Source organism: Ranitomeya variabilis, chromosome 2 (assembly GCF_051348905.1).
Source record: "Ranitomeya variabilis isolate aRanVar5 chromosome 2, aRanVar5.hap1, whole genome shotgun sequence".
NCBI lineage: Eukaryota > Metazoa > Chordata > Amphibia > Anura > Dendrobatidae > Ranitomeya > Ranitomeya variabilis.
In genome coordinates this window covers 148607260-148622390 of record NC_135233.1, presented here as the reverse complement: position 1 = coordinate 148622390, position 15131 = coordinate 148607260, and the positions used below count along the sequence as shown (strand labels likewise).

The 15131-nt window shown below is 41.2% G+C and overlaps 1 protein-coding gene across 2 annotated transcripts in view; it reads right to left on the bottom strand.

Annotated features, from left to right (window-relative positions):
- The window catches only part of ADGB (androglobin), a 509594-nt gene that overhangs the window by 188681 nt on the left and 305782 nt on the right, over nt 1-15131 (bottom strand). For both annotated transcript variants that reach the window (XM_077283074.1, XM_077283075.1), the window contains exons 23-25: nt 7832-7925; nt 3661-3792; nt 1025-1178 (exon numbers count right to left, since the gene is read on the bottom strand). In XM_077283074.1, coding sequence (XP_077139189.1) covers nt 1025-1178; nt 3661-3792; nt 7832-7925 — 380 coding nt within the window. The remainder of the gene's footprint in view (nt 1-1024; nt 1179-3660; nt 3793-7831; nt 7926-15131) is intronic.

The window sequence follows — 15131 nt, the reverse complement described above, 5'->3', positions numbered from 1 at the left end:
TGTTCTCCATCCGAGAAAAATGATCTGCTTTTGCTAATCAGAATCTGATCAGAGTATGATCAGAGTGGGATCCGTTTTTCTAGAGATTTAAAAAAAAAAAATCTCTTATCTTCTTCACTCTGTCCAAGGAAAAGAATCGGACATGTGCACATCCTCAATGAGAGAGGAAGAGAACTAGAACTCTAGTGCCACCTATTGGAAGTAGCAGTCCTACAAGTCAATATCTCCACAAGGAGAAACGATACTTCTTGGATATCGGTCGAATGCCTCTCACACAGCCAAACCAGATCTCACACTTTGCACTGATGAGGGGCAGTACCCCGAAACACAGTGTCTGCAAATTGAGAGTCTATTATCCTAAGTCATGTGACAAGGCTCGTTAAAGGGTCGACATTGACTTGTAGGATTGCTACTTCCAATAGGTGGCACTAGAGTTCTAGTTCTCTTCCTCTCTGAGGAGACAATTTGCATAATTAGCATATTTCCCAGAGGAGCATTGCGGCTTTAAGTCTCCTCATCCCTTTAGTAGCCATTCAAACCTATTTGTGTCAACTTCTGTGCATGTTATCAGGCCAAAATCACCAGGGTATGTGAACTTTTGATCAAGGTCATTTGGATGTTTTGGGTTGTCATTCTGATTTAAAAAGAGAAAAAAACAGTAGATTGACAATAAATGGCTTAACCCAACCACTAACCATGAGTGGAGAAAAAGTTTTGGTGCTATCATTCATATTCTCTGAAAAAAGGGCAAGAAAGCAAAAATTCTGCCGGGGTATGTAAACTTTTCAGCACCACTGTATATAAACACAGAAGTATGAGGAGAGAAGCATCAATAAGCATAAGCCATAAGAAAAAGGATAAGGTGTCAAAAGATCAGAGGGCTAAATAGCCATGATGAAGGAGATGCATACATGCACCCATCAAGAAACACACTTAATACACGTTTCGCTGATGCTTTGTCTGGAGTCATTGTGCAGCATTCAATTATAACAGTTAATACATGGATGAGTTACTCGTCACTTACTGCGTTTTTGGTGTATATAAATGGTTCTACTCTGTTACACACTCGAGGTACTTCTTCCAGTGTATCATTATTAATGACGTGAAGCGCAGAGGCTTGGAGGTTTGTGTACATCTTGGGTACTATGAGCATATCTTCAGTAACATGGAAAACTTCCCTAATTAAGTTGAAAAATTCAGTAACAAAAATCAAAATTATTATAACTGAATGTTGAATATTTGAATTTGACGTTTTTATATACAAAAGAAGTGGTATGACTGTGTAGGCACTTGTTCCCAATAAAAATAGTGGCGATCCGATGTGCCGTGAGAAATCTAGCATAGAAGCCATTATCGTAGAAGCCATTCGCAAATCAGGCTAGAAGTGGACTTAAAAGAAAAGAGTAAAACAATTTGAACTGCTTTGGTCCGGCATCTATATTGGTACTTTGTAGCAGTCAGACTAGTGCAGCGAACACTTACTTGGCCGGCACTTGATTGCTGCCATCCAGGCAGCCTCTTGCGATTACTAGGACTGGGGGCCTATCAGTGCTCTTGGAAGAAGCAGTCCAGGTACCCTGACACACCTCTATTGCTTTCCCAGTCTGATTTGTATATACTGTACATTTTTATATGAGATTTGCCATGACTGACATCAGATCTCTAGCAAAATGATATCATTTTTATTTGGGGACAAATATCTATATAGCCAAAACACTACTTTCATATGTAAAAACGTGCTGACAGGTTCTCTTTAATGAAAAAGAATGAGAAATTAAAAGAGACCCACTTGCACCCTTACTTCCTATTAACAAGAGTAGGATAAAGCATAGCAACTCGGAGATCCACAAAGCAAAGTTGAGTCTCAATCTTATCTTATTATCTAACAGCTGGCAATGTGAGCTAGCATCACTTCTATCAGATGATGTTCTGTTACCAAGCTGAATCCTAATCATTGTCGCTCGGAAATTATTCCTTAGGAAGTTTGAAAGTGCAGTGCATTAATTATATATGTAAAAGGCTATTCTGTGATAAAGTTTCCCTATTACAGTCTACGTGTCCCTGTTAGGCCATCTATTGGAAGGTGCTTGCATAAGGAGTGTTATGCATGTGAATAGCATTTTCCTGCAACAAATACTGTAGGGGCAATGTCTGACTGGCTGCCAGCAACATCAGCTGTTTGCCAGAAATTGTGCTGGCGTCCCCATTTTGAAAAGGGATTGAGTCTGATGACATAACACCTAGAAGTGTGTGCCCCTCTAGAGCTTACATAACAAGTGACATTACAACTGCTGTGATCCCAAGTAATTAAATTAACTGTTATTCCCATAGATGAAACTTCTCAGCATTCCATAGGAAAGGTAAAACTTGACAGTCGTTGGGGGTTCAACCACTAGGTCCCTTTCCAATCCCAAAAGGAAGTAACCACCGAACAAAGATTAAGAATAGTGGGACAAGAGATTAAGGTTAAAATACCATTATTAGTAATGCTGAAGTGTAGCACTGCAGACAAACGAGGTGCCTTCTAATCCCGACAACATGACTCTGGTCCCTGGGCATGTGCAGCACCATACAATTAATTCCCTATAGGACTGCAGGAAAAGTCTCCAGAAGTTCCACAGAGAATAAATGGAGTGGTGATGTGGATGTCCGTCAACCATTCAATTCAAACAGCGTACTAGAGAGCTCCATTCATGGAATTGTGAGAGTACCAGTAGGCGGTCCTTTACCAATAAGCAAGTCTTCACGAAACCTATGGATAGCTGATAACTTCTAAAGGTAAGAATAACCCTTGTGGAAGGTCAGCTCACTTAGCTGCTCCTGTAGGTAGACACAGTAACATGTTTGGTTAAAGTCTCTGGGTTGTATATTGCATCATAAACCAAAAAGCCCAAACTGGTAACAGAAAACAGCCTTTCTGGGTCAAATAAAAGTGAAAAGTTCATACAAAGTCCTTCCCAGTACAGCTTCCGCCTTCAGGGTCAATACACATGGCAGCTCTTGCAGGAGCTTCAGTCTGAAGGCTTCCTCCACACAACAGAAAAAAAAAACTGGCTGGACATTTAACATCCCAGCTACACCCTTGAGGTGGAGATTTGGTGAGTAGGCATCCTGCCCATCTCTTACCTACTCACCTTCAAACCCGCCCATAACATGGCCGCTTAACTCCTTCAGCACCTAGCATGCTGAAGAGAAACTTATGGGCTTCTAGATCCCGGAAGAAAGCAATATTTGTGACACATATCTCCCCTCATATACCGTGCCAATGACCCTGTCCCACCCTATATTCAATTACTGGAGATCACAACAGTTGTAATCTCAGAGATGACATGAACAGCACATCCTAGTAATAAGGCATCAATGTACTGTATATTACCTCACTCTTACAAAATAAAAATGAGTAGTGTCCAGGGCATTGACAGACCTTCTTGAGGCTCTGAAGAAGGCCTATGCAGAAAAGTACAGACTTCACCAGCATACAGAAGGCCAATGTTTGTAAAATAACGTATCATAAGACATTTCTATATTCCGTTAATAATTGGTGGTGAGAACCAGTAAAGAAAAAAAGAAACACAAATTTCAAAGGACTTTCAAGTCCTTATTGAGTCTAATACATACCCCTTAAAATAGATAACTATTAACCTATATTAAACATCTTACCTGAAAATCACAAACCATGAATTTACCAGTTGATCAGGGTAAGTAACCGCATAATCAGCAAATGTAATCCTGTATCGCTCATCTGCGTAGCAAGGATAGTTGTGGGAAGCAGCACTGTGCTTAAACATATACCTGAGACACATAGCAATGCTGGTGTTATTACATCCTGTACATCTAGGACTAGTGTATATATTGTTAGCACTAAACCAAAATTTACAGTAAGAAAACCGTATTTTCTCTACTAGATAAAATTTCCAAATGTGATATTTAAAACATTGGACTTAGATAAATACAAGCATAATCCATAGCTAAAGTATGGCATGCTGCAGATCTTTTTATAATGCATGTAAATGAGTTTGGATAAAGGAATTGACCTGCATTTTGTGTACTTTTCCATGAATTTCAGTGCCAAAGGTGTACCAGACATATGACATGTGACGTCACTTTCACAGCTGATACCACACAGTTGTCTAGGAATGTTCCTAGGATCTCTATAGTTGTGCTCAAAAGTTTACATATTCCTGCAGACTTTTTGCTTTCTTGGCCTTTTTTCAGAGAATATGAATGATAAGATAACACCAAAACTTTTTCTCCATTCATGGATAGTGGTTTGGTGAAGTCATTTATTGTCAAACTACTGTGTTTTCTCTATTTAAATCATAATGACAACCCAAAATACTAAAATGAACCTGATCAAAAGTTCACATACCCCATTTCTTAATACTGTGTATTGCCCTCTCTAACATCAATGACAGCGTGAAGATGGTAAAGCTGCCCACTCTTCTTGGCAAAAAGCCTCCAGTTCCTGTAAATTCCTGGGCTGTCTAGCATGAACCGTGGGATTGAGATCTCCCCAGAGTGGCTCAATGATATTGAGGTCAGGAGACTGAGATGGCCACTCCAAAACCTTCACTTTCTTCTTCTGTAGCCAATGACAGGCTGACTTAGCCTTGTGTTTTGGATCATTGTTATGTTGGAACGTCGAAGTACGTCCCCAACGCAGCTTTCGGGCTGATGACTGCAAATTTGCCTCCAGTATTTGCTGATGTGCTGCATTCATCTTTCCTTCAACTTTGACCAAGTTTCCTGTGCCTTTGTAGCTCACACATCCCCAAAACATCAGCGATCCACCTCTGTGCTTTACAGTAGGAATGGTGTTCTTTTTATCATAGGCCTTGTTGACCTCTCTCCAAATGTAACGTTTATGGTTGTGGCCAAAAATTCCATTTTGGTCTCATCACTCCAAATTACCTTGTTCCAGATGTTTGGAGGCTTGTCTCTGTGCTGTTTTGCGTACTGTAGGCGAGATACTTTGTGGCATTTGGTAGTAATGTCTTTCTTCTGGCGACTCGACCATGCAGCCCATTTTTCTTCAAATGCCTCCTTATTGTGCATCTTGAAACAGCCACACTGCTAGTTTTCAGAGAGTCCTGTATTTCAGCTGATCTTATTTGTGGGTTTTTCTTTGCATCCCAAATAATTTTCCTGGCAGTTGTGGAAGACATTTTTGTTGGTCTACCTGACCATGGTTTTGTTTTTACAGAGACCCTGATTTTCCATTTGTTAATCACAGTTTGAATGCTGCTGACTGGCATTATCAATTCCTTGGCTATCTTTTTGTATCCCTTTCCTGTTTTATACAGTTTAACTACCTTTTCCCATAGATCCGTTGACAATTCTTTTGCTTTCCCCATGACTCACAATCCAGAAACATCACTGGCTGGATGAAAGGTGCAAGAACCTGTCTGGATCCCAGAAACTCACTCAGCTTTTATGAAAACACACTGATTACAAGCAAACAGGTCACAGGTGAGGATGTTACCTTTAGAAGACATTCAAACCTATGTGTGTCACCTTCTGTGCATGTTATCAGGCCAAAATCACCAGGGTATGTGAACTTTTGATCAGGGTCACTTGGATGTTTTGGGTTGTCATTATGATTTAAAAAGAGAAAACACAGTAGTTTGACAATAAATGGCTTCACCTAACCATGAGTGGAGAAAAAGTTTTGGTGTTATCATTCATATTCTCTGAAAAAAGGCCAAGAAAGCAAAAATTCTGCCGGGGTATGTAAACTTTTGAGCAAAATTGTGTACTGAGCGAAAGTCACAATACTGTCAGCTAATGGAAGGACAAGTATTGTCCACAAAAGCTGATAACGCTCCAAGGAGAGTGTGGAACAGAAGAGAGTAAAAGAGGACAAATGAGGTTAAATCAGGGATTAATACAAAGTAAAGTTGGAAATTGTGGAGAACTTCTTAATTTATGAATATTTTAATAATATATACAGAGTGTATCATTTACACCAACTCCTGTCCACATTGGAGATTACAATCTAAATTCCAAATCAATTCAAATCCAGGAGGCCAGTGCTTCAAGGTAATGGTGTTAACCACTGAGCCATCCTTCAGCTTTCCCTAAGGGTACCGTCTCACATAACGATACCAACGATCACGACCAGCGATACGACCTGGCCGTGATCGTTGGTAAGTGGTTGTGTGGTCGCTGGGGAGCTGTCACACAGTCAGCTCTCCAGCGACCAACGATGCCGAAGTCCCCGGGTAACCAGGGTAAACATCGGGTTACTAAGCGCAGGGCCGCGCTTAGTAACCCGATGTTTACCATGGTTACCAGCGTAAAAGTAAAAAAAAACAAACAGTACATACTTACATTCCGGTGTCTGTCCCCCGGTGTTCTGCTTCTCTGCACTGTGTAAGCGCCAGCCGGAAAGCACAGCGGTGACGTCACCGCTGTGCTCGCTTTCCGGCTGGCCGGCGCTCACACTGCAGAGACGCAGAACGCCGGGGGACAGACACCGGAATGTAAGTATGTACTGTTTGTTTTTTTTTACTTTTACGCTGGTAACCACGGTAAACATCGGGTTACTAAGTGCGGCCCTGTGCTTAGTAACCCGATGTTTACCCTGGTTACAAGCGAACGCATCGCTGGATCGCTGTCACACACAACGATCCAGCGATGACAGTTGGAGATCCAGCGACGAAAGAAAGTTCCAAACGATCTGCTACGACGTACGATTCTCAGCAGGGTCCCTGATCGCTGCTGCGTGTCAGACACTGCGATATCGTATGGATATCGCTGGAACGTCACGGATCGTACCGTCGTAGCGACAAAAGTGCCACTGTGAGACGGTACCCTAACTCTTCCCACGGAGCTGTGATTATTACTCAAATCATATACAAATACACATATTTAACATGTGAATACAATATGTTTGATTTTCCTGCTAACAGCTGCCCTTTCTGCATGGTCACCTATAGGCATCAGGCCTACTAAGAACAGCTTCAACATCAGTCTTCAGGACTATGCTTCAAAACTAAGGATGTATTTAGTAGCGATAGACACATATGCCCCTTATCTGAGGAAGCCAGTCAGGTGAAACGGCGCTGTCAGGGGTGTTGGGGACAGTGCTTATCGGGACAGCTGATCATGTAAGTTCATGCTAACTTCACTTTATATGCCAGTTCCTTAATGAAGCTTCTGCGGGATGGTTGAGTGCATATATATATAGCATTATACTGAGGGTGTTTTTACCCCATTTTACTAGGCACTATGCACTTTTTTTCTATATAATGGCTCAGCTAACTTCACTTTATATGCCAGTTCCTTAATGAAGCCTCTGTGGGATGGTTGAGTGCATATATATATAGCATTATACTGAGGGTGCTTTTACCCCATTCTACTAGGCGCTATGCACTTTTTTGCTATATAATGGCTCAGCAATATATATATTTGTTCAGGCAGTTTATGTGCTAAACATGAAATTCGAGATTATGGTAAAATTAATTTACTACTTATAAATTGAGCCTTTGTACTAAATTTATTGGTCATTTAGAGCTGTATGGAATAGGCTTTACCCGATATAGTTTACTTACTGTTCCCAACCATATGTACTGTTTATTTTACCTTTGTTTTTTCGTTATTTGTGTATTTTAATTATATGTATTTATTAAAGATGATTTTAAATTTGAAAATCTAAATGTAGTCCACACCTTGTCTTTCCGGATCATTTTCTGGGGATTGTGGGTTTTTTTCTACTAAGAACAGCTTCAACATCAGTCTTCAGGACTATGCTTCAAAACTGTACATGCGAGTGTTCAATATAATCTACCCAGATGTTATGTGGAAAGCAATATGTTCATATCACACTTACCTCAATAAATTAGTACCATACTGTTCAGTATTTGGTTCAACAATTGCACTTATTTTATCCAGAATTCCTTTCACTGTGGTGTTTTCGTTGGTTCCTAGAATGTACAGTAAAGTAACTTTAGTAAAAGTATATGATACCAGGTTTGGCCACTCAGGATAGAAGGGTCTGGTCTTTGTGCAAGATAGGGACCACATTGCAGGAGTGGTTTTATCCGAGCCAAGAATCTCTAGACACTTCATTTTGGGTGAACTGGATCTCAACAATTCTTTCTTGTATCTGATCTATGTTTCCCTGCTCCAAGCCTTACTGAACTTCTATGATGGGGCGCATCCACCATCGAATGTCATTTTAACTAACTTGTCCAACAGAAGTCACTTGGTGTAGTGATGTAACCTGGCTGGTCAGCATATAATAAGGAAAGGTTTACAGGAGCAGCAGGAAGTTGGAGGAGATGTGGCAGATGGATTAGTTCAGAAGAGATGAGAGGTTGTGACAGAGAGTATCACTTTGTCAAGGTCATTTTACCAGTCACAGTGGGCACGGACAATAGGTGCACCTGTTCTCTGTACTCAGTACATGCTCTTTGAGGACTTTGCTGTATATAGCCACTCTTGCTTAATGGAAATACATTATCATCTGCTAAGGTGCATACTGGGGTGCTTATAACTAGAGATTAGTGAACATCGTCGGACTCAATGATGTTGATAACAGGGCTCGGTACACAGAAAATAGTTTTTGTTGATATTAGCTGTATGTTTGGGATTGTTGTCCTGCTGCAGAAAAAAATTGGAACCAATCAAATGCCTCCTAGGTATTGCACGATGGATAAGTATCTGCCTGTATTTCTCAGCATTGAGGACACCAAAAAATTGATTAATGTAGATTCAGTAGTCGGCCAAGGAAACTTATTGCAGTGGATGAAAGACACTAAATGCTTACTTCCTTTAAAAAACGGAAGATGTCCAGCAGTGCCATCAGGTTAGAACTGGCAGTAAGCAGTGGGACCCAGCTACACCCATCTACCATTTTCAGAAGTCTGCCCAGAAGTGGTCTTCATCAAAGAATTTCAGCCAAAAACTCAGCTTCAACATGGAATCAAGTCCAAATGACTCAACTATAAACAAAAACATAGGAGCTGGGGTGTAAAAAATGGAGGAATGTGCTCTGGACTGACGAGTCAAAATGGGAAATACTGTACAATATTAACAAGCAGGCATCTGATTTCAATTTTATTCTGAAGCAGGAGAACGACCCCAAGCATACAGCAGTCACTGTAATTGAAAACTATCTTCAGCATAAAGAAGAACAAGAAGTCCTGGAAGTGATGATATGGCATCCACAGAGCCATAATCTCAACATCAAGACTGTCAAGTATCATATGAGGAGAAAGAAAGACTTGCAGAACTCTACATCCACAAAAGATCTTCTCCAAGATGCTTGGAACAATTGCCCTGTCGGATTAATTTGATTTAGATTACCCTTTTGTTCATTCAATTTGCATTTTATTTATTGATATAAATAAAATAAATAAATAAAGTATTAACACTTCTATTTTTTAAAGAATTATTTTCCATGTCTAAAACTTTTGACTAATACTGAAGGTAGACACAGACGTCTGTGTACACGACCTATACCTAAAAAGTGTCCTTCCAGTATACTTTCACGGTTTGATATATCGTTTTATATGAGTTCAAAAGTATTATCTTCTTGTGTTATAGCTGACATGAAGCTGCTATTTTCAGTATTAATAATCTTCAGTTTACCACCAACAACGTTGTGGGTGGGGGATTTTTCACACTACAAAGGGGTTCTATGTATTTTAGGCCAACTCCTAGAATATTTAATATAAAAAAAACATCATTTTAATAGTTGCTACAAAGACATTGACATCAAAGAGGAATTTACGACCATAGTGACATCAAAATGAGAATTGTTGTGACATGACAATGGTACAATGGTTTATATGGCCCTCTATATATTATTGGGTGCCACAACAGGACTGGTATTATAAATGCTGCCACGGTAAGAATTACCATATATATTCGAGTATAAGCCGAGTTTTTCAGCACATTTTTTGTGCTGAAAAAGCCCTCCTCGGCGTATACTTGAATGAGTGTCCCAGAAGACGGAGCAGGAGCAGCAGCGGTGGGGCAGCGGTCACAGGAAGCACGAGCAGGCTGCTGCGGCTAAAGCCTGTGCCCACTGCTAAGGAGAAATGAATAATCACTGTGCTCGCAGTGAATATTCATTTCTATTTAATAGTGGGCACAGTAGTTGCAGCCACCGGCTTCATGCAGCAGCGGGGCAATCACGTGTGGCTGCTACTTAAGGGAATGAATATTCACTGCTCTCCGCGCCCATAGACGTGGAACGCAATGAATATTAATTTCTCTTTAGTAGTGGGCACACGTGATAGTCCCGCCGCTGCAGTTGCTGGCACCGGAACAAGATGCTGCGAGGAAGCGTAGGGACGGTAAGTAGGATGTTTGATTTTTTTTTATGTTTTTCTGATGGGGGCCATACACACCAGGATAAGGATGAAGAGTCATGCATACAAGGATAGGGATGAGGAGCCATGCATACAAGGATAGGGATGAGGAGCCATGCATACCAGGATAGGGATGAAAAGCCATACATACAAGGATAGGGATGAGGAGCCATGCATACCAGGATAGGGATGAGGAGCCATGCATACCAGGATAGGGATGAAAAGCCATACATACAAGGATAGGGATGAGCCATGCATACCAGGATAGGGATGAGGAGATATCGGTACAAGAATAGGGATGAGGAGGCCGTGCATACCAGGATGGGTATGAGGGGGCCATGCATACAAGGATGGGGATGTGGAGGCCGTGCATACCAGGATGGGGATGAGGGGACAATGCATAACTGGCTTATACTCAAGTCAATAAGTTTTCCTAGCTTTTTTGTGGTAAAATTAGGTGCCTAGGCTTATACTTGGGTCCGCTTATACTTGAGTATATATGGTATGTCTTCAAAGCTTAAAATAAATAACACTAAGTTTGTGGCCATGTTTACACATTCAGTATTTGGTCAGTTTTGGTCAGTATTTGTAAGCCAAAATCAGGCTTGAGAGAAAAATACAGAAGTGGTGAAGTGTTTCTATTATACTTTTCCTAAGGGAAATTATGACTTCATAACAGTTGTTATCACCACAGTAGGAAAGCCAGCAATGACAATATGATAAAAAGTAATAGTAATCATGATAACACCACTGATGTCACGACTCTGTTGCCGGGTGTCTGGGACCAGAGGCTCCTTCCCTGTCCCTAATGCTAGAGGCGCCCTAGCTTGCCCTGTTGCCCAAATTACTTCTGAAGGTGAAAATGCCGGTGCCATGTACCTTGCCTTTTTTCCTGAATATGTCCTCAGTCTGTATCCTTCCCCCACCCAGGGAAGAGGGGAGTCATAGTGTACCGTAGTACACCAATCAGACTAACAAGGTAATATGAACAAGGGTAAGGAAAAATACCAAACATACAAATATACACACACATATAACAGAGGAATGCACCAGTGAGTGGAGGATGGGGTTAAACCAAAGTAGGAGAAGAAAGGGAATTATCACACTCTAAAAACCTAGCAACAGTGACAGATAAATCCACCAAATGCCTTCTCAAATAACCACCACCAACACCCTCCAGCCATGCAGCATAAACTAGCTCTGACAATGAGTTCTAGCCAGGGCCCTGATTATACAGGGGATAGGAGTGGCTAACAGCGCAAAGCTGAGAGGCTAAATGCTCCAAGAGCTCTCAACAGAGCAGATTAACCCCTGCACTGCGAAAAGAATTTTACACTATTTAAAAAGAAGGTTAACTGATTCTAATCAGTGCAAGAGTAGGAGAAATCAGATGCTGCAATCTGCTGGCTCCTCCCGTGACAACTGACTTCACAAATAACATGACATTGATTGGCATGACAATGGCTGCAATATGATAAAATAAAGGCAGGTCTCTCCACGATGAAATCCTAATGGATGTCATCATCATATCATAATGACTTCTATACCAACAATGACCATGATGACAATGAAGTCACGATGGTGACATTATAGTGATGAAATCACACGAGCAAATACTGTAAATTACTGTAGTTTCTTGAAATGGTGAGAAAGATGCAATGGCTCTCATAACACTAGAAATACTATGATGACTAAGATAGTACTATCATACTGCTGCTATGATGGTATTGTAACCATGATGGCAGTATTAATGATGACAATAAAAATACTGCATGATATCAGAACGTTTGTCATCTCACATTAGGATTGCCATGACAACCGTGATTATTCCAATGCTGACCATCACAGCTCGGGAATTGTAATGGTTGCCTTGACAACCAATCCTACATTGTCGCCCGAAGGCTTACCAAAGCTAAAACAAATTATTAAAACTTTAAATCGTACTAGTTTATAATGTCTCTCATTTGTTATAAAATTACATTTGTTACACAGCTGTGAAGTGCATTCTTAAAGAACTCCTCCTACCAAAGCTTTTATCCTTTTAATATATTGCAGTCATCATATTATATAGCACTGTGTACTTACAATTGCTCACTTTGCCTTTCTACCCAGCTATTTCTTCTCTTTTCTCTGCTCTATGTAGAAACAAGAAGTCTCTTGTCCCTGTATTTATCATTCTCCTCTTCATCTCCTGATCCAACTGTTCCCTCCTTCCCCTGCCAGGGACATTTGCAGTGACTCATGACTCATACAGGGAAAATTGACCTCCTGTTTCTACACAAAGCTTAGAAGATTTCAGCTAGTCAGTTTTTAATCAAGTGATGTCATAGACCTAATGGAAAACAGAAGAATTAGCTGGGGAGAAGGGTAAAATCAGCAATTGTAAGTACACAGTGCTCTATAATATGATAATTACAATACATTAAGAGGATAACAATTTTGATGGGAATGCTTCTTTAAAGGGAATCTGCCTCCCGGTTTTGCTACCCCTCTGACAGCAGCATGATGGAGGGACAGACATCCTGAACCTAGCGATGTATCACTTAATGGGCTCCTTGCTGCACTTTTGAGAAAATCACTTTTATTTACTGCAGCTTTACCAGTGCTCTCCAATAAAACAGTGATTTTATCAAAACTATACCAAGCAGCCCAGTAAGTGACATATCATTGACTTTGTGCCTGTTTTTTGTCAAGTTTTGTGCCTTTTTTTGGTTTGTACCCATTTCATTATTTTATTTACCCCTTTTTAAGTCAATATTATATGTGCTCGCTTGTTTTCGTATTTTTTTTAGCTTTGTCGGCAGAGTCTAGCAATTCCAGATGTTTTAGCTTGACGCTTCAATTGCAACTTTTGAAAAAGTCACTAAAATTGGGACAATTTCACTCGAATCCCCCCAATGTAGTTTTGAGTACATCAATATTTTGGTGCAAAGTTTGTGACTTTTCACGCCAACATGCAACTTTTGGTGTAAAAATTCTCAAAAACAGCTTCATATAGGGAAAGTGAGCCATTTTTAATAATTTTGCGCCCAAAATGTCAACTAATACCAAAAAACAAAAACAGAAACTGACAAATGAAAAATCAGAAATGATGTATCATGGGCATTGTGTCTACATTATAATGCTTGTAGATTAGGTGGCAAAACTCTAGTGACAGAATTCCTATAAAAGTCTCAAACAAACAATAGCTTTAAAAACTTAAGCCTTGAATCATACCTTATATCAGTGTTCCCCAAATCCAGTCCTCAAGAGCCACCAACAGGTCGTGTTTTCAAGATTTCCTTAGTATGGCCCAGGTGATGGAATTGTTGCCTGTCTAGATGATGGAATTCTCACCTGGGCAATACTAAGGAAATCCTGAAAACATGACCCGTTGGTGGCTCTTGAGGACCGAACTTGGGGAACACCGCCTTATATTACAAAGTCATTGAATCATAAATTATGTTATAAAGTCTTTGAGTCAAATAAAGTCTTTGTGTCGCACTGACTGACACTTGTGAAAATGAAAATGAGCCTACTATAATATACACTACTCAAAAAAATAAAGGGAACACTTAAACAACACAATGTAACTCCAAGTCAATCACACTTCTGTGAAATCATCCTGTCCAGTTATGAAGCAACACTGATTTTGAATCAATTTCTCTTGCTGTTTCTCTTGCGTGCAAATGGAACAGACAGCAGGTACAAATTATAGGCAATTAGCAAGACTACCCCTATAAAGGAGTGCTTCTGCAGGCGGTAACCACAGACCATTTCTCTGTTCTTATCCTATTTGGCTGTTGTATTGGTCACTTTTGCATTTTGTCATTGCTCTCACTAGAGATACAGTAGCAACCCAAAGAAGTTGCTAAGGAAGTGCAGGTCATCCAGGATGGCACATCAATGTGAGCTGTGGCAAGAAGGGTAGCTGTGTCTGTCAGCACAGTGTCCAGAGCATGGAACAGATGCCAGGAGACAGGCCAGTACACCAGGACACGTGGAGGAGGAGGGGGCCGTAGGAGGGCAACAACCCAGCAGCAGGACCGCTACCTTAGCCTTTGTGCAAGGAGGAACAGGAGGAGCAATGACAGAGCCCTGCAAAATGACCTTCAGCAGGCCAATAACATCCATGTGTCTGCCCAAACTGTCAGAAACAGACTCCATGAGGGTAGTATGAGGACCCAACATCCATAAGAAGGTGTTATACTTACAGCAAAACACCATGCAGAGCGATTGGCATTTGCCAGAGAACAACAAGATTGGCAGATTCAACATTGGCACCCTGTGCTCTTCACAGATGAAAGCAGGTTCACAAATAGCACATGTGACAGACGTGACAGTCTGGAGATGCCATGGAGAACGTTCTGCTGCCTGCAACATCCTCCAGCATGACTGGTTTGGCAGTGGATCTGAGTCGCCCGCCAGGGCCGTGGGGTACTCGGTACCGGGTCCTGGGTTCACAGGGGGATGTCACGGTGGCAACCTGGTCCGTGGCCCTGGGGGCCCATGTAAAAGGGGAAGGTCTTTAAAGGGAATAAAGTTTATGTTGGTGATGCCACCTGTGGTATTCGGTCAGTGGGGACCGACGCTGCTTTAAGGGGTCCTCTGGGGTGATGTTATGGCAGCTAGATGGTATAACTTCCCACAGGGGAAGCATATCCCCAGGGCTCCTGGTGTATAGGTGGAAGATGGTGAATGGCGCAGTAAAGAATGAGGACACAGGTTTGCAGTCTCTTTACCTTGTTTACTGATTACTTCAGGCAGCCACATTCCAGGGCATCAGACCACAGGGCAGGCAGTGTCAGGCCAGCTTGGAGGCAAGTTAGAAGT